We start from the raw sequence: 25,019 nt of genomic DNA, 5'->3' as shown, positions 1-25,019 counted from the left end.
GATTTTGCAAAAACTGAAAAAGAAATCGCCATCATTCTGTAAAAAAATATGAACTGGCCGTTGCTAGTTTAAAGGTGAAAAGGTACCTAGAACAGGAACCATGAATAAAATTTTGTCATTGGAATTATTTTGAGAATTATTCCATGATTGGTGTTTAGTGTTGAAATCGCCGATTATAAAAAGTCTTGAACGATTTCTGGTGAGTTTTTGCCTTTTTCATATAAAGGTATCACTCGACTCAGCTCGACGACCTGAGCATTTTCTGTATATATGTATGTATGTGTGTGTATGTGCAACTTTTTTTCTCACTCTCTTTTCCCAGAGATGGCTGAACCGATTTTCATGAAATTAATTCCAAATGGAAGGTTTAGTTACCCCATATGTTGCTATTAAATTTCATCGTAATCGGATTTTTAGTTTAGAGGTTATGTATCAAAATGTAAAAACCACGAAACATCATTATCTCAGAGACTACACAACCGATTTGAACAAAATTGATGTCAAATGAACGAGCTGTTACCAAAACCGTTAATCTATTAATTTTGTAACGATTGAACATATGGTTCAAAAGTTATGTGAATAAATGTTATCCAGAGGCTGTTTAAACTCACCCATTTTGCTCAGAAATGGCTGGACCGATTTTCACAAAATTAGTCTCGAATGAAAGGTCTAGCTGTTCCATAGGTTGTTATTGAAATTTATTGTAATTGGTTGGTAACTTTTTCCGTTGTTTATAAAAACGTGGAATCACGTTATAAAAGCAAAGCATATGTCAAGTTTAGCGATAGCTTTTCGGTGGTTCAATTTATCGAAGGCAGCTGTCAAGTCAGTGTAGATGACATCCGTCTGAGCACGTTTCGACACACTGTTGGTGATGTATGAAGTGAGACACAAGAGATTAGTGGTAGTGTAGCGACCAGCAGTAAATCCATGTCGGTCTGTGCTAATAAAAGGCTTGCAGTGAGCGAGTAATGGTTCCATAATAACAAGCTCGAACAATTTGGCGACAGCGCAAAACGAGGTGATGCCACTGTTATTACCCACGTCGTATTTGTTGCCTCTCTTGTGTACTGGAAACATGTAAGCTAACTTCCAACAGAATGGGAAAACACCGAGAGCAATAGCTGGAATACAGATAACAAGTTTTCGATATGCATTTTAAGAAACACTGATGGGATACCGTCAGGCCCCGGGTTGAGATGATTTAAGTTTACGGCAAGCCTTGGGAACCATCGCTGTGTTCAGGAGAATCATGTTGAAAGTTTTGCCGGACTGTGGAGCCTAAACACACTAGCAAACTTCTCGGAGGAAATCTGATAGATACTCTGCCCAGGGTTGATGCCACTTTACCATTGAGTGCCATAGAAAACGGTATGCCACCTTCGTGTCGCTGCTGGTTGACGAATTTTCAAAACTGCCTGGGACGAGTTTTGAGCTTCCTTTCAGGGTGGCCAACAGGTTTCCAATTTCAAATTCCCGGTTTTCCCGGTTAGAAATTGGTGTTTTTCCCGGTTTTAAAACGCATAAATATAAAAGTTCAACCACATTCATTCATTGACAAAATAAATTTGTGAGAGAATTTGGGTTTTAATATGTATTATTATTTCATTTGGCGCTTTGACTTTAAAAATTTTTAGTATTTTTTTTTCTTGTTTTCTGATAACTTTTTCACAGTCATTTTTAGTGAATGAGAGAAAACATTCTGGTTATTTTTCAGAATTTTCAAAATAGTTAGAGCACATTTTTTTGACTCTAAATCGAGATAGTTTTTCGCCTTGCCTGAAACTGCGATGATAGCCGTTTTTGGCAATTTTAAATTTTTTTGAGAATAAATTTTTGCACACACTTTTCTAGATTCAGTTTTGAAATTGATTTTACATTGATGTTGTTAGTTACTTTCAGGCTTCAATACAATTTTACTGCTACTTAGAAACAATTTTTGCCTTTTTGAGCTAAATAAGAAGCTCGTTTTGTGTTTTCTGAATCCGCGTTCTAAATTTCCGAATTTTCAACAAAAATATATTTAAATATTAAATTTATTACTTTTATATTATAACTGAATTTTTTTATGTTTTAAATCTCATTGCTGACTTTTATCGAAGAGCTCCAGAAATATTTGGACATATTTATTATCTTTTTCTAGTCTCTGTAAACGTTTCATGGCAATTGTGAGCTGAATTATGAACAATTGTGTGTATTTCTGTCGTTCAAAATATTTTTTCCGTTTTCTTAAGGATCTCTTGAGTCTCAGACATTGCCTTGACAATAGAGAAAGGACTAATTTGATACCATTGTTATCCTTGAGTGGTATTTTCCCAGGTTTATTTGAAGCGAGTAATTTTCGCTATGGCCCTTATAGTTTTGACTTTTTTATTTGAAAAATAAGTCTTCCTGATTTTGGAGGCTTATGCAAGCAATTTGAGAAAAAAAACAAAGACAGGCTCTGCATTTTTGAGCCTCTGCAATACTATTTCATAAATTTTGAATTGAATTTTAAATTATTTTCGTTGCCTCTGGTCTTTGAAAACGTAAATTCATTAAAATCGATTTTTGAAATTTCTGGCCTCAAGACATTTTCTCAAGCGGATTTAAGCTTAACCCTTTCCCGGTGGAGAAAAATCAGTTTTTACCTCAAGTAATGAACTTTAAACTCTTATTACTAATCAACTATATGCATAATTAACACAAACTGTATTGCATATTAAACATCAATCTATTCTCTAAAAATGCTGAATAGTATCATCGTGCAAATTTTCAAGTATAATTGGTCGGCGTGCGACCAGACTGAACCAAGACGCCATTTTTTAAAAATTGAGTTTTTGACAACAGTGGATGTTAAATTTGATAATCTATCTTTCATGATAAAACGAAATCATTTGAACAGTTTATAATGGTATTATAACAAAATTTCTTAGCAGCAGTTTGCAGGAAACATACGGGGTGGTTAAACTTTGATCGCCGATTACTCGAAATATAGTTTTTGGCGCTTGGTTCGGTCTGGTCGCACGCCGACCAATTGTTGAACTCAAATCAAAGTTCGAAAGTCAGGTGATGCCATATGGCATCACCCGCCGGGGATGGGTAACCTATAAAAATCGTAACCTATTTTTTTTATTTTTGCTTATTTTCTGTCGGTCTTTTTCCACCACTATTGTGTCAATCCCCGACACCCGGCGAGGCGACTCCAACTAGAATCTTAACTAACGGCCCGTTGATTAACAGACCGACACCAATGGCTTCAATTTCCCATGCGATAGAAGAATCCAGAGATTATTCGCCTCAGAAAATCTCTAAAGGATTGAATCTTATTAGTTTTGGTTGAGTGTGAGTGGATAACGTTACCACACAACCATCGACACCTATGGTGTTGGTGGTTGGTGGAGGCGTTACTTGTTTTGGGTTTTAGATATTTTTTATCATAGTTTAGTTTTTGCCTGTTTCAAGTTAAAATATAAAGCCTGATTGGAATCATTCTTCATTTCTCTGGTCTTCAAAATATTTTTTAGTAATTTAAAGTTTTAACCTTCCCTGGGTTTTGTAAGTTTTTGTTGGCGATTTTTAACCTAAGATTCAAATCTTGTTTCTTTTTAAAGAATATTTTCACGTCAATTATGAACAATTCGGTACACAACTTTGAAACATACTCAGACATAAATGAAATTAGACGTTGATCCTGTAAAGTGATGATTGTTTTGATGTTGAAGCCCTAATCAGTGCAAATGAGAAGGTAGACAAATTAGAGAAAAACAATCGCAGCGAACTGATAGTGTACAGAACAATTGCGGGGCTAGCGCTGACTCTAACGGTCGTCTCTCTTAGCCGAGATTCTAGCATATGACGACCGGCTAGTTACTCTAGCATCTTACCTCCGAGACCAACTAAATGGTTCCCTGAGTCTTCCAGTGGTTGTGAGATGGCAGAAAATATATAGCGTGTTGAACTCATACAACAGATCCCAAGCATGTAGTAAATAAAAAATAATGTTAAAAAAACATGACAATTTTCCCGGTTTAGTATTGAAATTCCCGGCTTTTTCCCGGTTCACTTTCGAATTCCCGGTTTTCCAGGTTTTCCCGGTTCGCTGGCCACCCTGTTCCTTTGTTACTCTTGTTGGTATCGGAGAAAGCATCGTTTCGCTACACGTTTGTAAGTGCGGTTGATTCTCGCATAGTGACGTTGAAGTGGCAGTGTACGGTGCCTGGTAATTTTTTTTTATCAAGGCAGCTCTATTTTCTGATTCCAACTGCCGATTTTCTCTCGTTTGCCACGGCTGTCAAGACGCAAGATGGTGGCTCCTTTTTGGCATAAGTCAGCACATTGGAGAGAGTTTAAGCGACGTGTTCGGCGTTGTCGAAGTCCAAGATAGTATTCCAATCGACCTGAGAGAAAAATTTGGTTATACGTTGATGGTCGGCATTTTGAAAAGCCTAGAACACGGTGGCGAGCGTAGCGTCGAGATGATGTTCTAATTCGGTGTCTACGGTAACCAGTAAAGGTGGGTGGTGAGGAACCAGTTTTACTAAAGGAGCAGGGGCTTGGTAATGAGAAGGGGCTGTGTCCCGGGTGCTCACAAAGCACAGATTTAAAGTGCGGCTATTCTTGTTGGTAACATGATTAATCTGAGTGAGTGTAGTTGAGCTGTAACTATCCAGGAGAAATGTAGCGTTAGTATGGAAACTCGAATAATCCATGTCCGGGTAAAGGAAACCGTCACGATGATCTGCCATAGCTGTTCTCGATCGACTGTATCATAGGCCGCCGTGAAGTCCATGAAGATGTAATGGCCCACGACCTTTCTGATTAAAGGTGATAGACGACGGAACAGGATCTGTAAGAGTATTTTGTAGGTGGCATTGATTAGCGAGATACCGCAGTACTTGCGGCACTCCAGCTTGTTCTTCTCCCAAACCCTGGAAATGACCCATTGCACCACTATAGACAGCGCCTCTGCGCCATGTTTAAAGATCTCGCTCGGCAGCCCGTCTTTGCCTGCGCCTTTGTTGCTCTTCAGCTTCCCGATCTCACAAAGAACTTCATGAACATCGAGGGCTGGTACTCAGTCATCTGCTGCTAGTGCTCCTAGGTCAGTTCCTGCTCCGCTTTTGTTTACTGTATCGCCATTCAGGTGTCCATTGAAGTACACCTTCTACGTGTCGATCACCTCGCTAGCAACCGCGAGAAGCTTCGCATCGCCTCGTTGCACATGTCGGCTTGCGGCACATAGCCTCTGCGAACTGGTCTACCTTCTCATAGAACTTCCGCGTATCACTGACACGGCACAGCTGCTCTAACTATTCATATTCACGATCCTCTTGCTGGCACTTCTTTCGTCTGAAAATCGTGGTCATGTCGTTCCGTGCCCGTTTATAACACTGTGCTACAAATGAGCTGGTCTCCAGGTACAATGCTGGTTTAACAAGCCAGTCGTCGTAGGTTCGAGTCTCGGCTCGGGAGAGACTGTTAGTGTCTGTAGGATCATAGCGCTAGCCCCACAATTGTCCTGTACACTCAACAGTTGGCTGCAAAGTCTATGTATAATAAACAGAAGGTGAAGTTCCGAATCGGAATGTAGCAATAACACTTTGCTTTGCTCCCAATGAAAAAAAATTGTAAGAACTTCTGAAGTGGCCTAAGTGTAGGTTGTAGGCCTTTTTGAGTGTAACATTCGCTCATACTAGAAATTATTTCAAAAGCTCTGTCTTTTCCCCTTTTTCTAAACTGCTAAAACATTGAAAATCCGCTGAGAAATGACTGTGTTAAAAAAAATGTATGCGCTGAGGTCCAAAAAACGGTATTTGGACCAAAACTTCAAATTTTGGGGGTGTTTGGAAAATTTCTAGTATGCGCGAATGTTACACTCAACAAGACCTACAACCTACACTTGGTCACTTCAAACGTTCTAAATCGCTGTAGCACAGTGTAATTGGCCTTGTTCTCTCTCGTTGACCTACCCAGGTATATCGATCAGGTCTAGTTCTCCTCATTCACCGCCGCCTCGCACTCCCCGTCATACCAGTCGTTTGTTCCACTCCTAGTGGCGCCGTTGCAGTCTCCTCGAAAGCTGTGCGAATGCTGCACCAGCCGACCTCGAGAGGCGATGCACCAAGCCCCTCCACCGTGGGTAATAACAAGCTGTTGCGTGTGTTCCTCCGTAATCTGGGGGTCCCGAATCTGCTTAATGTTAAGGCGCGGAGTTCGGCTAGGTCGCGCGTGGTATACGGTCGACAGTTTTGAGCGCAAAGTTACCGCAACTAGGTAGTGGTCCGAGCCAATATCCACACCACGATTGGTGCGTACGTTTGTGATGTCTGGGAAGAACCGGCCGTCGATGAGAACATGGTCAAATTGATTTGCTGTACGTTGGTCAGGTGATCTCCAGTTGGTTTTGTGGATGTCCTCACGGGGAACGAAGGTACTTCGGACTGCCAGTCCTCGGAAAGCTTTGAACTTGACGGAGGCTGTGTGGGCCGATCACCGGCTTGTATGTGTCTTCCCAACCGATCTGAGCGTCCATGTCCCCGATGACGATCTTGATGTTTCTACGCGAGCAGCTATCGTAGAGATTCTCCAGCTGTGCGTAGAACGCTTGTTGCTCTGCATCGAGTTTCCCTTCACGAGGGCAGTGTAAATGAAGGATGGTGTAGTTGTGGAACCAGCCTTGTATTCTCAGCAAACACAACCTGTCGCTGATCGCCTGCTACTTGATCACTATAGCACTATATTCTGTCGGTGTTTAATAAAAAGGTCCGGACGTACTTACAGCATGTCTCGATGCTACAGGTTACCTGGAACGAACAGGTCGTTCTCCTGTTGGGTCGGGTTTACTACTGTTCGGTCGCCGCGATGGAGTGGTGGCGACACGAGGTCCCATTGGTGTAGAGGTCTCAACGGGTGGATTACTCAGCGTATCCACCGGATCCGATGGAAGGCGGGCTGATCAGGACTGATTAATATTCTTTCCCGGGACGTGAGTCCGGGCGATTCGCACTAGCTGTGGTAGTCTTTCCCCTGACAGGCCACTCGCGACTCTTGGCATCCACGTGTTGGCGGGGTGGTGCTTTGCGAGGCCGAACTCTACTACCGTTGACCACGCACTCTTGGTGTACCCTTAGTGGCACGCAGCCACGAGGCCAAGGATACCACCAGGGGATCGCCCGAGTCCGATCAATTGCACCACGATAACCACAAATGGTAGAGGTTTGCGTGCTGGCCGAGGTGGGCCGCTAATCTGCGGGTCGTCCGCCTTTGAAGAAGCGAATATCCTGGCCAAAACTTAACACCCAACACACACAATATTTAATTTCCACCAATTTACCTCACGAAACTGTTTTTTCTTATATTTAGCTCTGCCTCACTAATAATTTGATTTTTCTGACTCACGTTTGGATTTCTGTTATAATTTGATCAATTTTTTTAATTAAAAATAAAATAACTACTTGATTTAATTCGTTTTTCTTTTTTAGTAACGCGTGCTTACCGTTTAGAATTCAATCAATTTACTGGACTCACGGTTTTGAATAATGATAAAATAATAATAAAATTAAATCAATAACTTTTTGTTAGGTCAAAATCTGGAAAATATCAAACTAACTTAGAATGCACTTCATTTTGCAACGGTTAAATTTATTCACTTTTTTTTAGAATTCACTAATAAAATTAACTTTTATGGTTCACTGACTTATTTTTTTAGAAATTTCTGACTTGTCTGTTCGGCGGTCTGAACGGGAAAGATCGAGTTATTTTTTTCTCGTTTAGCCAAGCCTCGAATTTTCTTAATTTCCTTTAATTTCCGTTTGTAAAATTCTTGACGTTGATTTCCATACTATAATTATTTCCGTTTACTGATCAGTGAAACCAACCTTTCCCAGACTGTCAAAATATTAGTATTTAACACCCCATCAGTAATTCCCCCTGATTCGAGCACTCATTGTCTACCTTGCAGGCGATTTACTCCCACCATTTGATAGGGTTCTCTATGAAACTAGTGGCACGCTCGTTTCACTTTTATCGGTCGTATCGATTGTATGATCTTGGTGCAACTCTTTCTACTCTTTTTTTCGCCGTAAGTGGCAGTTTCGCCTTGGTTTCAACATCCAATCGGTCCAATAATGTTAAGTGATATTGTTTATTGATTGTTCATGGTGCAATTGGTACGGGACGAAGTTTACCAGACCTTAAGGTCTTGTGGAGTCTGTAGTAGGTACGACTTCCAGCTACTATCAGTCTGTGCATTTCTCTGCTGCAGTTGTTGTCTGACGTTACCAATGATCCGAGGTACACAAATTCGTCAACCCCCTCGAACTCATCTACGTCGATTACTACGCTACTGTCTATTGCAAAATACTATGAACTGCGTGCACTGACCTTCTACTTGCACTGACCGATCACTTTGCTGAGGACCACCACTGTCCACCATCCAGAAACCATTAACCTTTAACTTTCTAGGTTGTCTCGATCCCGTAGAGGATACCGGTCTTATCAGGGTTTTGTACATCGTCAACTTCATGCGTTGTCGCACTCGATTCGATCGAAGTGTCTTCCGAAGTGAAAAGTAGGCACGATTTCCTGCCTGGATGCGTCTCTGGATCTCTTTGCTGGTGTTATTGTCGGCGATCACCAGTGACCCCAAATACACGAACTCATCGACCACCTCAAGCTTATCACCGTCTACAGAGACTTGAGTTGGGAGGCTGATGTTGTTCTCCTTGGAGCCTCTCGCTCGCATGTATTTTGTTTCGAAGCATTTATCCGCAGTCCGATCCGTCTAGCTTCGGCTTTCAGGGGAGCGTAAGTTTCCTCCGCCGTCGCAAAGTTACGTGATATGATGTCGAAGTTATCCGCGAAGCCCAGAAGCTGAACAGACCTTGTGAAAATTGTGTCCCTCGTGTCGATGCCCGCCCTCCGGATCACACCCTCAAGGGCGATGTTAAACAGCAAACAGGAAAGTCCATCACCTAGTCTCAAACCTCTGCGCGATTTAAAGGGACTCGAGAGTATCCCCGAAACAAGCACGTAGCACATCACTTGCGCCATGGTGGCTCTGATCAATCGAGTCAGTTTATCCGGAAATCCGTTGTCGTGCATGATCTGCCATAGCTGTTCTCGATCGACTGTATCATAGGCCGCCGTGAAGTCAATAAAGATGTGATGTGTGGGCACGTTGTACTCACGACATTTCTGTAAGATCTGTCGGATTGAGAAGATCTGGTCCGTGGTGGCACGGGCTCCCATGAAACCCGCTTGGTACTGACCCACGAACCTCCTGGATAAAGGTGATAGACGACGGAACAGGATCTGTGAGAGTAGTTTGTAGGCGGCATTGATAAGCGAGATACCGCGGTAGTTGCGGCACTCCAGCTTGTCGCCCTTTTTGTAAATGGGACAGATGACTCCCTAGGTCGTCATAAACAGGATATCTTCCTATTCCAGGTGATACTAAACTTGCAATACTCAGTAAAATGATTCCAAACTTATGGTTGGTAGTGTATATTTGAAGTAAAATTCAAACAATTTGCAGATTTCTTCGAATAATATTCAGTTAGAAAAAATAGTCATCATACCATTTGTATAATTAGCGTTTTTCGCGCCTATTTGCCAGAAAGTCTTTTGAAGGAAAATCAAAACGAAACTTATAAACTTAAACCAACCAAACCATATAATAAATGGTAGACTGCCTTCATTTGGAAGAATGATTTTTTTAGTATAACGAATTAGACTAGATAATGATTTTAATTGAAAAAGAACAACCTGGAGCTTCGACTTGACACAAAACCAAATAATAAATTACAGAGATAATACTCATTATCCAGTGCCGACCAATGCTTGTTAGAGACGTTCACGAACGAAAACGAATAATTGTTTCATGTCCTACCATCATTGAGTTTTATGATAACACACATATTAAATTGATAAATTCTCATTTCCCAACACCGACACCGATGCCACCTCACCTGAATGCAAATGCACTAACAAAACACTGAATTCATTCGTCGCACAGAAACCGGAGCCGTGTTCACTCTGGGGAAATCATACCTGGGCAGTAACGTCGGTACCATCCGACAAACGAGGCTACTAGCACCAGTTGCGCATGAGAAACCGCCCCACAGACAGTACAGTTCCTCCACATCCTCATCTGGTGGCGATGCATTGATGATGACAGCCACCGCCGGTAGCAGCTTCGGAACGGATAGTCAACCCCTGCACACATCGAACGAGCCAAGCCCGTCCAGACCACCTGCGGAACAGCAGAGCTACTTTTTCATCAAGAATGATCCGGTGGTGAAAATTGTTTGTGGAAACACCCAGAGCGGTATAATTTGCGGTTAGTATCCATTTTTCTTCTGTTTTCAAACAGCAGCACAAAATAAATGGCCCACCAGTGGGCGGTCAAGTGACGATTACAATCGTAATATTTGTCGCATAGAGTAAACATGATCGCATGTAACTGTAATCTGAATGAATCGGGTTTGTGCCCTTGAAACTAGCAGAAATCGCATGTAAAATCTACATTAAACGATGATAGAACATAGCAGTCCCACAGAGGCTCACAATCGGTGCCAGTCCAGCCCACGCATATCCGTCCGGTGAGCGTGTCAGTGAAAACTTGTTTCGGACGACGAATGTAAATACGATTGATGGCCAACGAATAGGCGAATCGTTGAATGTAGGACCCTTAATTTATTTTCTAGTACCGTAGTTTTTTAGTCCGGACTGACAAGAGTCACCATCAAGGCCAAAAGCATTTCTTTTCTTAAGCACTCACAACGGTTGTCATTTCTCCATTTTGCCTTAATGCGATGCGTTGTTTGGCATGTAGAACCAAAGTGACGAATCGGGTTTTAAATGGCTATCATCAGCGAGTGCTATTTATAATAAAAGTCATATTAACCTTTCTTTTCTGTTTCCCAAAGAATCTGGTCGGCTGTTTGTCTGGGGTCGCAATCATTTCGGCCAGCTTGGTCTGGGATCGACGGAAGATTGTTTTAAACCGTCATGTGTTCGAATCATGAAAAGGCTGAAGCAACGCGTGAAAGACGTTCGATTCGGAGGCAACGGATATTCGTTAATACTTACCGGTAAGAATTTTAAATATTGTTTGCAATTACTAGAATGCTAACAATTTCCCATTGATCAATCGTTTTAGAGGATGGTAAAGTCTTTTACGCCGGTAAAAACATCTTCCCGTTTAATGCGAAAGTGGCCTCTCTAACGGAAGCCGGTAAAATGAAAAAATGCTCCGTTGATAACAGCGAGTACATCGACGTACCGATTGAGCTTACCGAATTCTCCGAATGTCTAGAAAAAGAGGACGAACGAATAGCCGACGTTAGCGCAGGGTTTTGCCACTTCGTCGCTAGAACCAGCGCCGGAAATTGCATCGGCTGGGGCTACAACAGTCACCAGCAGTTGGGTGGAGTAGATTCTCTCAAAATCCTGACCAAACCGGATCGGCTTGGTGTGGAAGAGCGAATAGAGCTGACCGAGTGCGGAAACTACTGCACCCTGATGGTGTCCCAAACGAACAGACTTTATTTGAGCGGGAAATTTCAAAAGATATCCATACCAGTGATAAGAGAACTCTCCGAAGTTACCCTCCCGGCAAAGGTAATCACAATACAAATTACCCGAAATGATGTCATTTTTCTACTACTTCATAACAAACAAGTATATCGCTCAAATCGTGTTCAGAAGATTGAAGATCTGCGATTTGAACGATTGGAACTGCTTGATAATTTGCTTCGCAAAGACGAATTCCCTGCACAAATCGCACCGGCAACCAACTTCACCTCATTTGTAACTACCCACGGTCGGCTTCTAACAACGTACGATACCGACAGTCCTTTCACGCCAACCGATCACTTCCGGGAGCTAGTAACATTCAAACATTTCACCGTTGCTAGCGCCGCCAGTGGATTGGAGCATTCGCTGGTACAAGCTTTTCCACGTAAGTTCCCCTCGCCAGCGATTGATGTTGACTTTTATGAAGCAGTGGAAACTATCGAAGCCGCCATCAAAAGTGAGGAAGAAAAAATTCGTAACGGAACTCCTATGCCCACACTTACGATTGACAGAACGGAAGAATTCACCCAGCAAGAAAAACGACGGCTGCGACAAGAGCGGATTGCTCAGGAGCTGTCCAAAGATGAGTGCATTCAGATTGAAACCGAAGCCAATGATGTGAAGTTTATCGAAAACGGTGTGGACATAACGTCAATGGTTGAGAACCACGATCGGGGTTTAGGCGAGGCAATCAGTAAACGAAAGAAACAATATCTTAATCCTAACCATCCCTTACAACGGGGCATGATGAGAGATAATTTAGAACTAGGAATAGCCCCTTCGCCGAACATTAGCCAGCTGATCGATTACAGTGACGATGACAATGGAAGCATTTCTTCGCAATCAACCTTCGATGATGAGGATGATGCCACTGACAGGTACGTTCCGGTCAAAGCTACCAACAGAAGCCAAAATGATTCCAATAACAACAAAGCAAACAATCGAAAGTTCAGCCTGGGCAGCAAACTGGAAAGCAAAGAAAAAGTTAGGAAACTTTGGAAAGACCTCAAGGCAAAAAGTAGGGACGTTAGCTGCCGTAATGCTGGTTCTGTGCTGGATGATGGTATATTTTTTTCGTATGTGTAACCATTTATTATTGATAAAATTTATTGCAGATGCTAGATACACAAAACACAGCATGGGCAATCAACCGGCAAAGCCACCTCTAAAGGTTTGTGCTGTTATGTGAAAAATAAAATGGTATTAACGTAACACTTCTCGAAAGAATCAATCAACATTCTGTAATAAACGTTTTCAGATGCAAAACATTTACCAAATGTTTGTTTACATCGTACAATAACTTAACCTAACCTTATTCAAGTAACGTTTTTCTTAGTCATAAAGCAAAAGCGTAAACTTACCTTATTATGCTACCACGAGTATCCAAAAAGCAATTGATTAAACTCCCGTACGATTGAACAACACAACTTATATGTAACTGTATAAATATGCACCGAATTTAGTGTCTTTTACTCGCCGGTTCCTTCGGACAACACAGTCGGATCAAAACTTACGCAAAAAATAAACAAATCTCATACTTGTCAAAAACAGGGTCACCAGTTTTGTTTTCAAATTGATGTTTCAACAAAGATTGATAACAAACAAGATCAACTCTGTATTAATAAGAAATTCATGCAATACTGAAATTTAAATTTTATAGAGTCTATCTGCAGAAAGTCGTTTATAACTTTTCACATTGCTGGGCACTATAAGATAGAATAATAATTACTTCCACTTTTCAAAACAATAATTGCTTCTGCAAATCTGGCAGCTACAAGGGTTACAATCGTTGGTGCATTTCAATATGATGATATATTATAAGGTGCAGCAATTTCAGTAAAGTAAATCAGGGATGCAACATTGCTTGCAACTGTGATAGGCAAACAAAAGCTACTTTTGACACCTAGTTGTCGCTGCAGTGCAAACCGGGCGATTCAACTCGAAACTAAAAACGACCGTGCGACTTCTGGATTTGAACTTCAGAACTAGGAAAATGATGATAGGTTTAATCGCAGACAGATGTCCAAGCTGAGTTCCAAACTTGTGTAAAGTTTTTTGTAGTAGCAATCCGTAACCAGATAGCGCTACCAGTACCGCCAGCCTCGTGCACCAGTGAAAAAAAATGTATTGTAGCGATAAGGTCACCAGGCGGCGCTAGTGTACAAGTGATTTATAACGCAATTTACTTTGAAAATTTACACGGAAATTTTGATCAATGTTGTTCTTGCTTGGACGTCTGTCTGCGGTTTAATTTTTGGCCAAGGCTGATGTCACAGATAACAGACATCCAAGCTAATTTTGCTTCATGTGTAAAAAGATGCAATGTTTTTTAGCATGTCGCAATACGCAGTATGGTGGCGCTAAGAACACTTAGTGGTCAATTATTCGATAAAATCGATAGTTTTCCAGCTCTTATCGATATTATTGCAATAAGAAGCGTTGCCGTTTTTTAATGTAGAAATTTTGAGCAGTCGTAATTTGTACATAATCGACAATTTTATTCAATCCCAGTTCACATTTGCGATGAATTTGTTTGTTTTATTGTTGATATGAAAAAAAAACACAAACCTCACAAAAACAGTGTTATATCGTTGCAAAACCAGCGACTCTACTATTTGTGAGAATTATCATGCGTCTGGCAGCTTTGACTATGATCCAGCGCTGCCATCACTAAAGTGGTCATAGTCGCAAGTTGCAGAAAGATGTCGTTAGCATTCAAACGAGCAAATATTTAAAATCTTACACGCGATTTCTGGAGTTTTTTGTTCTAGTTTGGATATCTGTTATCTGTGCTGATATACTCAGGACACTGTTTTTCTTGCGATGTTTGCGTTAAATGGATGTGTTTGACGTTAATAACAATGCAACTGGTTAGAACTTTTATGCAGCATCTAGTAGACTGATTACTGTCAAGAAAATACATGTGAAATTGGCATGGGCTCAACAAAGGAAAATTTATAGGGGGGGGGGCTTGTTTTCATACATTTCATTTAAAAACAGAGAAGTAAGAAAGTGTCGTAACAGTAGAAAAAATCACTTCAATCGGGATTGAATCTTCGAAGATGTCCACAGCTCCGAAGATGACCACAGCGTCCTCCAGCGTCCGCCAACCTCTTTCAGCAACACTGATTTGATATTAGAAGAGCTAGGTTTGGTAAACGGCTGGGCAGTGCGTACCAGCAGATATACACCCGTACTAGTGGCATAAAATAGACTTCAGTGTGGTCCAAGGCATAAGGGGCCGTTCAATAATAACGTAAGCATATTTTTCCACTTTTTCAACTCCCCCCCTTGTAAGATATTGTAAGATTTTTTGACTCCCCCCTCCCCCTAATAAGATCTTACTATATATACTATATATAGACTTTTATTATAGTTTTATCATCCTGAAGCAAGCACAATACTTCGTTTTGATTCAAGTTAATCGTCCTTCCGTAATTTTCTTTTTATGAATTTTACCGTTCACACCAGGCATGTCTAAACCCACCACACCACCCGCGTGTGTGTTTCAAGCGATGCCACGGAGGGTATTTAGATTGCCCTTAAGTGCGTATACAAAACGAAAAACCCGCAGTGTTCTAGATAAAACAGCCCTTCGAAAGATTCGGCAAACACAAACCCGAGTGTTCTCAACTTCGTGAGCCCTCGGGAGCCCGCACGTGTTTTCTCAAACGCTTCATTTTTTCAAAAGTATATATGAAAAAAATATTGCAGGTGGTTGTATGCGATGGCTAACATCCAACTATCCATCATTATACCATTGTCAATCTCTTCGTGGCGACTAATGCTTGGGTGTTTCCCGAAACTGCGAGCCCTCGGTTGCCTCATGTGCCGAAGTTAAAAATCCTCGGTTGGCGTGTTTACGAATGGCTCTCCAGTGTTTTGTCTTGAGCTCGCGACGAAGGGTAACACGAAATGCCCTGCGTGGTGTGTTTGTTAGCAGATGGGCCACATGCGATTTGGAGTGCTGTGGTTTCCCCATGCCTGGTCCGCACTTTCATGAACATGGTTATTTGAACAGCTGCATTAACAATGTTTTACGTGAGGTAATCCATGCACCCCCCCTCGCTCCGCTGTAAAACAGCGTAAGAAAATTGCACCCCCCCCTTCCCACCCTATTTGCTTACGTAATTATTGAACGGCCCCTATTGCCATATCCCTACCTCCATGCGGTACCGACTGGAATACGAGCAACCAAGGGAAGATCGGTGAACCGGTGGGAACTTAGTTGTGGAAGGGGTAAATGTTCTCCTTAGGCCTCTGCCATGGTGAACGCCAACGCGAGCGATAGGGCGAGACTCCCGCCGTAGGTTAATGAACAGCTCTACTTACGGCTGTTCATCAACCTACAGCGGGAATCCCGCCCGACCGCTCGCGTTGGCGTTAAGCATGGCAGAGGCCTTAGAGAGCAGCTTGTCTGAACGTCTGATCCCCAGGATAAGAGCGGCTCAAACAGCAACTGATTCGAAGCGGACGGTTGAACTTCAAAATGCGGCGTCTCGCCAGCTACATCCAAGACGGCAGCTCCGTCGCGAGACTAGGCATCGCAGCCCTAGTAAAGCAGCACGCCAATTAAACATACCACGAACAATCAAGAATTGAATACGAACTGGAACAATCGGCAATGGCAGCCGACGAAATGAGGACGACGATTAGAAAAGCTCGGTACATGTAACAGTAGATCACTGAACGCCCCGGGTGCTTACCGGATTCTGCTGGATTAACTAGAACCCGGCCGATTCGACATCGTTGCGCTCCAGGAGCTTTGCCGGAAAGGAGAGAAGGTACGGCGGATTTGTGGCCGCAGGGCACAGTACTACCAGAGCGGCAGAACAACCAATAAGCTGGATACCGGCTTTATAGTGCTGGGCAGTGTAGGAAAAGGAAGTGGTACAATAATAAAAATTAAAAAAAAAAGAGAGAGTCGTGTTGTAATATTATTCCGTGACAGTTCTCCCATATTCTTAGTTCAAACACATCATTGTTACCCGAAAGAATGTCTGAACTGTTTAATTTTGCGCTTTTCCCCTCCGTTAGAAAACATTATTACTGTAGGGGAACAAGGGGCAAGATCGCCATACGGGGCAGAATGGGCATATGTTGTTTCAAGGTTTCTGGCAGTAGTTTTGGAACTGTTATAAATTTGAATCATTGACATTAATCTGAAGATGTAATTTTATTCAAAATAACTGGAGAAAACAAATTCGCTTTTACACAATAACAATTGTATCATTCATGCACGTCTCGCGTATAATATTATAGCTCACAAGCGCGAAAAATAAGGGTTTTTGCATGCGTATATGTCGTTTTAGGCTCGAAAGTTTATTTTCGGTAATCGTTATTGATATTCAAACAGTTATAATAAATAATGCAGTGTTTTCAAATGAAACATCATCTAAGAACAGTTTTTTTTTTTCATAAGTGTTTCTCATGGGGTAGATTGGGCTTCGCTGGTAGGGGCAAAATTGCCATACCTATGCACGAAAACATAACCTACAAACCAGAAAGTGCTGTCAAAAAAGTAAACATTGTGCTAGCGGCAGTTCATAGTAAAATGGTACGGAATTACAAACGGTTGTCGGGGCGCAAAAAATGGTCACGGTCATCATTGGCCACTGCTCTAGACGCGGTTATTTCACATCGAATGTCAGTGAACCGAGCGGCTATTGCACACGGCATTCCACGGCAAACGTTAGGCCGACATTTAAGGCTGCGTCGCACGGATTCGTCGCAGCATAGTTTGGGGCGATATGCAACGGTGTTCTCGATCCAGCAGGAGACAGGATGTATGCAATGATGTAACCTTTGTTGAAAATCATTAAAATAAAGTTACCTAAAGTTAAATTTTGTCATGTTTTATTATTTCTTCAACCGCATGGTAGTGTTCTATGGACCACAACCTATTTTTATATGCGGCCTAATTCATAGATAATTTTCAAATTGAAAAAAGCTAAAAAAGTAAGCTGTTTTGGAGTATAAATAGTGAAACAGGAAATGTTTGCTTGAAATCGAAAAATATGAACATGCCCATTATGCCCCATAGGTATGCCCAATTTACCCCGTACCGCGACCAGCATCATATTTTTTAGTGGCTCAGAAAATTATTTATAAATATTCAAATAACCTTTTTCTTCAATTTCCAATGTAGCAACTCTTGAGTATTATTCTTACTCTATGTAGTAAAAATGTATTTAGTAGCTTTTTGCTCACTTTGCCCTAACAATTTGATAAGAAGCTTCAGGTGCTCATCTTGCCAATTGTCCCCCTACCACTTCCTTTTCCTACAGGCAGGATGCACAGTCGTGCGATCGAATGGCAGGCGATCAGCGATAGGTTGTGTTTGTTGAGAATAAAAGGCTGGTCTACAACTACACTATCCTCAATGTGCACTGCCCTCACGAAGGACGACCCGATATAGAGAAACAAACGTTCTACGCAGCTGGAGAAACTCTACGATAGCTGCTCGCCTAGAGACATCAAGATCGTCATCGGGGACATGATCGCTTAGATCGGTAAAAAAGATATCGACATCGACAACGACCAGCGATGCGTCAACTTCGCAGCATCCCGTAGACTGGCAGTCCGAAGTACCTTCTTTCTCCAAAAGGACATCCACAAAACCACCAGGAGATCACCTGACCAACGTACAACAAACAAAATTGACCATGTTCTCATCGACGGCCCGTTCTTCTCAGACAAACAAATGTACGCACCAATTGATCGAGTCTAGTGCGACAAAGCAAAAAAGTAGGAGGGTGGTATTCAAGACACGACCGTATGACGTTGGACTACGGTATTCTTATATTCCATTAAAACAAATAATAGAGAGAATTGCAACTCTAGTATTTGCTGCAATTTTATCTAACAGTGCATTTCTGAATGCTGAGACGTTAAAACGTTATAAATAATAATATATACTTAAAGAATGGATATCTTTTATTTAATCGCTGTCATTTCATACATATTCGAATCAACCCTTTGTTTGCTGCACTACCAAGACAATCATTTAATTGAGCGAATTGGTAAAATTTTCCTATCTAAGCAAAAAGCAAACTTTACGAAACTATCTGAAATTGGAGCCCAGAACGATTCAACCGAAAATTTTAAATTTGAAAATTGTTTGACATTTAATCGATAAAACTCATGCTAGTTCCAGCCCAGCATATAACTTCATGTATTTGAAAAAAAAAAACGTTTGGTTCAATAACTCAATATAGCAAGAGCTCAATCACACGTTTTTCGGTAGTTGTTATCAAGGTTTGGGCGAGTGACAGGAAAATATCTTAACTTCTTCAGTTGTGATTTAGAGCATTTCTAATTGTTTTGTTATTTTTCACGATAGCGACAAGTTTGTTTCTTTCTCTGTGTGCGAGAAACAAAATCAAAATAGCGCACCGAGAAACAAAAACGAAAATTTAATGCATGCTCATTGAGAAAACTTGCAACTCTTTTTACCAATAATTTATGATACTCAAAAGAGCCCGTTTTGATCTAAATCAAATTTCTAGTAAATAAGTGTTGATCATTCATAGGTAGTAATTTTTCCTCGATGAATAAAGACTGGCTGAAGAAGTGAAAATCGCTGCTGTAAATTCAAATTCACAACTGTGTTCGTTAAGACGTTTTAATATTTTCAATGACAATAATAATCTTCGAAAAACACCCGCTAGTTATTCACACACATGCTATAACTATCTAAACACGCGTTAAAACTATTCATACACACGCTGTAGCTATAGCTATCCATACACACGCTATTCCTTTCCATACATCCGATACAACTATCTATACACACGCATAAGCTATCCAACCATGTACTATTACTATCCATACATACGCTATAACTAATCATTACACACGCAGCAGCTATCCACACACAAGCTATAACTATCCGTACACACGCTGAAGATATACACGCAATAGCCATAATATGCTACACATGCTAGTGTCTTACACACGCTATAGCTAGCCATACACACGCAACAGCGCCATTCCTATCATCGCAAATGTCATAGCAATACAGATGCACATACGCTATATGTGCACACTGCACACACACTAAATGGCGGTAGCTTTCCTAGTGGCGGTGCTGGCTCGTGCAGTTTCTGGCTGTTTTCACCCAACTCAGATCGAAGGAGAACCGAACAGAATGAAGAAATGCAGCTTCCCACTACCTCCGCCGCTGCTGCCTGATACCACACCGCTCTGGTTCTGATGCAGCTCAGTTTGGCCGCTGGAATCAGCCACCGCTGCTGATTATACAAGACCGGCCTGGTGGCCTTTCACTTGTTAACTGATGACTGCTATGAGACGACACAGGCTATTATATAGCCCAAAGCAAAAATCCATCCGCGAGCAAACAAGAAGCGAGCTTGTGATTGGTTGAATGTGCACGACTTTTAACACAACTTTTAACTAGTTTAGTATCGAAAACATATTTAAATTATTATATGACAATCTTGCGCAATATTTCCCCTATCAATCAAGCCATTGGTGTTTAGAATCTGCTCAGTGGTAATGATAAAAGAAGCATTTTAAAACGGTGTTGAAACACCTGTTGCAGCTACCGAAAGCGAGCTCGTTATTGGTTGAAAGCTGTGAGACTGTTTACAAAGTCAGATCGGTTGTATCCGTTAGTGTCGACTGTGCTTGTGAAGAGAGGTGGTGATTGGTTGCTCGGTATGATTTAGACAATCGATGTGATTTATCAATTTTTCAATAGTGTATCTCGAACAATAGGTTATTTTTGTTACATAAATTCAACCGTAAAAGAATTTCTGATCGGTTGATGCCAAAACCTCGAAATTCTGAAAAGAAATGACTGATGTATAAGCGCTCAAAACCTGACCACTTTTCCCTGGTTTTCCCCGGTTGAATTACTAGATTTTCAAATTCAGGTGCCTAACTTCGATATAGACGTTAGTCCAACGTCAAAAAGTTGACGATGTACCTGATACGACCGGTAGTCTTCTACGGAAACGATACAACGCCGCTTTTAGCGGAGGGCCTTAACGCTCTTGAAGTTGTCGAACGGAAGGTGCTGCGGACTATCTACGGTGGAGTACAGGAGAAAAAAGATGGAATATTACTATAAAACAGTTTCGGATTAGCGATTCGAGGAAAATAGTTCTCGAATATTAGGGCTTATTATGGGAGTCACTTCACGGTGGAGTGACAACCGTAACAGGCACGGTAAAAGTGATTCCCATTTGATTTGCACGCGTCTTTTTCACTCCGTTCTCACCGTGAGGTGACATCCGTAATAAACCCCATTATTGAAATGATTTTTTTATCTATTATTTTCGCTGCTACGCAAACCGGAAAATGTTTTACCCTGCGCCTTTCTCTATAATACAAGTCAATTAATATGTAGCTTTTGCAATCAAGAAGCATTATTGCAAAGTTCATCTTGCATACAAGTTAAACTTGTCACAAAAATCTACTTATAATTGCAATGTTCCTTATTTTTGAAAAAAAAAATCTATGAGATTTAAAAAATGCATATTCAAACGATTGTCATCAACACTCAATATCAATACAAGCGAACATGCCAAAACGTATAAAATAGTTCATTTATTTTTCAATTTTGAGCGACAATACATCTGATAACAAAAATAACATAATAATAATAAAATAGCCGAACAAAAAACTTTTCGAACCCATCAATCAATTGGACTAATTTTGAACCATTACCATTGTTACCATTTTTACAACTGCAAACTATTCGTAAGTACATAAATTACACAGTAAAACAATTACAAATTACAGTTTAATATAAACTACCACTTTCACCGCTCTAACGGGTGGAGTGACTGGGCCTAACTCTCTGGAAGGTTCATCCGGATTGAACCTTCCTCTCCACACAGGTGTGTAACTGTGTTTACATCTACTACCGTTGCCTGTACAATTGATTAAATTTAGACTTGGACTCCATTTACACCGAACCATAGTTATTACACATACTTTTGTTTTTCGTTTTGCTTATCCTCTGCAGATAAAATAATTTTTGTCCAATAGTTCTTTTAGACTACTTATTGCCTAAATCACAATTTTGGTTTAATTTTACTCTGTCCTAACGTTGAATATAATTTCGCTTCCTTTTGGAAATTCTCTGAATCTGAATTTTTTTCTGCGTTTGTTGTTGCGTAATTTGTGTCGCAATAACGTCGTTTAAATTTTGTCAGCAAGGCAATCCGGTTTAAAAACATGCACCAGCGAATCCCAACCGCAATCGGCCAACTGATTCTGACGGCGACGGTTCCAGTCCAGCCCGTAGGTGAACTCCGAGTGATGTTTAATAGTTTCCAGTGCCTCGTTGCTCTTTTTGAAATCCCAGATACTGCAAATGAATGAAGGGGATTATAGTTAGCGAATGAAGGGCATTGAGACCGGAGTTATCGTACCGGGTGGTGAAATCGTAACCGACGCTGGCCAGCACCGACAGGTTATGGGGTGAAAATTGTACTTTCCTTACGGCAAACTCGTTGCCCTTTAGTTCGGCCAGTGGGACACCAAAATTTCGCAAGTCCCACACTCGAATCAGACCGTCGGATGCGCCAGTCGCTAGGACATTCGAATCGTGCTTGCACCAGTCCACTGTTAGTACCTAAAATATTGAAAAGAAAGGTTAACCAAATGATAAACATGTTATGGTAATAATTATACCTCTCCCTCATGGGCTTTAATGCTGGCAATCGGTAAATCATAGCATAAAATGTCCCAAATCTTCAGCATACCGTCACCGCTAACGCTGGCGAACGTGTTCGGGATGTGAGCCGCAAATACCGCGTTATAAACCAGCTGACTGTGCCCGATGTAGGTGCTCAGCGAGTGATTTCGAATGGGATCCCAAATCTTCACCGTACTGTCCCAGCTCGCACTGATAAACAGCTGCTCGTACGGCACCTTGCTCCAGTCGACGCTGTAAATCTCCTTCTTGTGCTCGCGATAGACCATTTGGGGAGGCCCGTTGTTGGCACTGAGATTAAGGTTCCACAACTGAACGCTGCCGTCACCGGAGCCGGATACGACGATTTCCTGGTTCGATTCGGACCATGTCTGTATTGGTGGGTAGAAAGAGATTACAGTGAATGTGTTTGTGTGAAAGAGGTCATTATTACGTACCACGTCAAATAGTCCGTCGGTCCAGTTGTGGGTTCGCTTTTCCACGATTCCACCACCATCGCCGGAGAGCTCCAGAAAGTATAGAGTGCCACCGCCGGCTAGGCCATAAAACTGACTAGAGGCCACCACAAACTGGTCAGGATTGAAGGGCGAGAAGCGCACGCTGTACCCGTGCCGGTTGGTGGTGAAAAATGTTGACATCGTGACTGTAAAATATGCGAATTAGAAGTTTGATTATTAGCCTTAATTCTTGCAACACCTTTCGATATGTAGACTGTTTTAAGTAGTTTGTTGCCAAAGGCTGTTTATAATAATGTGGATAACCTTAACATTATCTCATTTTGGGTAATACAGAATTGTTGAACAGGTAGCACGTGCAAAATTTCGAGTTACTTTGTACAAGTAGGTAAAACTCGAAAATTCGAGGGATTTTCCAATATTAATACAATAAATCTCAAAGAAAAACTGGCACTGCAAGTTCAAAATATATTCATATAAAGAAGCAAGGTTTTAAAAAGATAACAAAAGTTCGATTGTTTTTGTTAACGAAACAGGTTGCTTTGCTTATTTTTTAATGTACTGAGACCGCAAGCCTCATTTAAAAAAAATCACGATACTAACGCAAATCTGAATTTTACCCTGAGGGTGATATTAATCCACATTTTGAATCAGACAAATCAATTTTTGTCACTGGGATTCAGGTTGTTCACGCCGTTTTCTGAAATAGAACTAGGTACATCTCTATGGGATGTCTGCCATTAAGGTGTAGAAATTAAAACTAATACCAGAACATGCAACGAAATTTGTTCAATTACAAATGCTTACAACTCGGTCTGTTTTCAACGAAATTCCTTCATTCATGCAATTTTGGTGAATTAGCTGCGCGCGTCTCAAATACATAAAATGATGTTTTAACGATGCTAACACCATCAAGTATGGATATTTCCAAAAGTGGGATGCTGCCAAGAAGCCGAAAATCTGCTCCAGACACCATTTCAAAATCCAAGTTGGCGATAACATGGTTTTTAACAACAGCCCAGAATGGCCCAATACCACCCAATATGGGTGTATTTAGGGGTTGGTGAATGACTGGAAACGTGTCACTGCAGTCCCTACTGTGGTCATCCACCTTTGTTCAGTAACTCCTATCCTAACCTTCACGAAATGTCGACCGGGATACGAGTAACCTTAGCGGAGATTGAGTAACTAACCCCCGTTGGAAATTTTGGTTGTATGCTGACTGGGAAAGGGGTCGTATACGGCTGTGTCCCCACGTTATGCGCATCGTACAACAGCATCTGACCCGGAGCGGGTGGTTGAATCATGTACAGCGGTCCCTTGCCAGCTTTATATAAGAGGACAACTCAATCACGAGACTAGGTATCGCAACCCTGGTACCGAATATAAATTACTACGAACAATCCACAACAGGGCTCCACATTTTTAAAGCATAGAAATAAAACTGAATAGAGACTCTTTAGCAGAAAGGTAATAAATAAAACACAAAACTAAACTACACAGTTTTACCAATCAATTTTTGAAATTTCTAAACATATTTCATGTGATGACACACAATTTCTAACACCCCCTCCTCTCTCGCATTCCTCCTATATCCCTGTGTCCTTTGGTCTGTCAGCGCTCGAGGTCATTTTCAGTCAAAAGATGACACGGTAACCTTCGCTTTCAATTGAAAATCACATCTTTTCTTTTCGAGCCCTTCAGCTGTCAAACTTGATACAAAAGCATTCGAGCAGTTTTTGTGTAACTCACAAATTGGTCGACAATAAAAGGAATGGTTCCTCAAATGAAATCTACTGTTGACAGTGCTATTATTACCTGCTGATTGTGAATTGAAAATAAGGCCGTTACAAATTTTATTTTCATTTTATGTCACCCCACCTTCAAAAATCATGTATATTGGAAGGGGAAGAAAAAAAAGCACAAACCGTTTTGTTCATTTCATTGGTTTTCCGACAGCATAAATGCTTAACCTATTATGGACCGGGTGTTCGGTTTTCCGAACAGTACTTTAGAAATTTTTCACGAATAACTGAGATAAGATAAAAACATTCCGTCTTCTGTATATGATAGCTGGAAATGTTGGCTACAAAAAAAATGTACTGGACACCCCTCCCCAACCATCCCGTAGGGTGGCTAGCGTTTCGCGCAGATGTGTTCAAAAACACAATTTTTCATTATAATTTTTAAAACTGAAAAGAATAATTGAAGCTATTGATATTGATATATTCTAGTCACTAATGGATGACTTTTACTTTGTACCATTTATCAATACTCTACGAGCATCTCAACGCGCGTGCCCCTTGATCGAAAATGAC

The 25,019-nt window shown here is 41.2% G+C and overlaps 3 protein-coding genes across 13 annotated transcripts in view; 1 reads left to right on the top strand and 2 right to left on the bottom strand.

Moving 5' to 3' along the window:
- The window catches only part of LOC129723806 (X-linked retinitis pigmentosa GTPase regulator), a 33,434-nt gene extending 20,624 nt beyond the window's left edge, over positions 1–12,810 (top strand). For all 3 annotated transcript variants that reach the window (XM_055678247.1, XM_055678245.1, XM_055678246.1), the window contains 4 exons: positions 9,998–10,321; positions 10,911–11,075; positions 11,144–12,622; positions 12,675–12,810. In XM_055678247.1, the coding sequence (XP_055534222.1) occupies positions 10,150–10,321; positions 10,911–11,075; positions 11,144–12,622; positions 12,675–12,748 (1,890 nt within the window). In that variant the 5' untranslated portion in view covers positions 9,998–10,149 and the 3' untranslated portion in view covers positions 12,749–12,810. The remainder of the gene's footprint in view (positions 1–9,997; positions 10,322–10,910; positions 11,076–11,143; positions 12,623–12,674) is intronic.
- Positions 1–13,080, bottom strand: part of LOC129723807 (HIV Tat-specific factor 1 homolog) — a 133,175-nt gene extending 120,095 nt beyond the window's left edge. The window contains exon 1 of the mRNA XM_055678248.1: positions 12,921–13,080. The gene's annotated coding sequence lies outside the window, so the exon portion shown is untranslated. The remainder of the gene's footprint in view (positions 1–12,920) is intronic.
- An 8,037-nt stretch (positions 13,081–21,117) lies between these two features.
- LOC129723798 (peroxisomal targeting signal 2 receptor) overlaps positions 21,118–25,019 on the bottom strand; it is a 216,508-nt gene continuing 212,606 nt past the window's right edge. For 8 of the 9 annotated variants that reach the window (XM_055678231.1, XM_055678236.1, XM_055678235.1 and 5 more), the window contains 4 exons: positions 22,684–22,889; positions 22,225–22,617; positions 21,963–22,165; positions 21,118–21,898 (listed from right to left, as the gene is read on the bottom strand). In XM_055678231.1, the coding sequence (XP_055534206.1) occupies positions 21,730–21,898; positions 21,963–22,165; positions 22,225–22,617; positions 22,684–22,889 (971 nt within the window). In that variant the 3' untranslated portion in view covers positions 21,118–21,729. Of the gene's footprint in view, positions 21,899–21,962; positions 22,166–22,224; positions 22,618–22,683; positions 22,890–23,007; positions 23,193–25,019 lie in introns of those variants that run through there. The other variant, XM_055678240.1, reaches the window with a different exon arrangement.

The sequence above is a fragment of the Wyeomyia smithii genome, chromosome 2 (genome assembly GCF_029784165.1).
Source record: "Wyeomyia smithii strain HCP4-BCI-WySm-NY-G18 chromosome 2, ASM2978416v1, whole genome shotgun sequence".
NCBI classification, from domain to species: domain Eukaryota; kingdom Metazoa; phylum Arthropoda; class Insecta; order Diptera; family Culicidae; genus Wyeomyia; species Wyeomyia smithii.
This window is presented reverse-complemented; position numbering and strand designations above follow the sequence as displayed.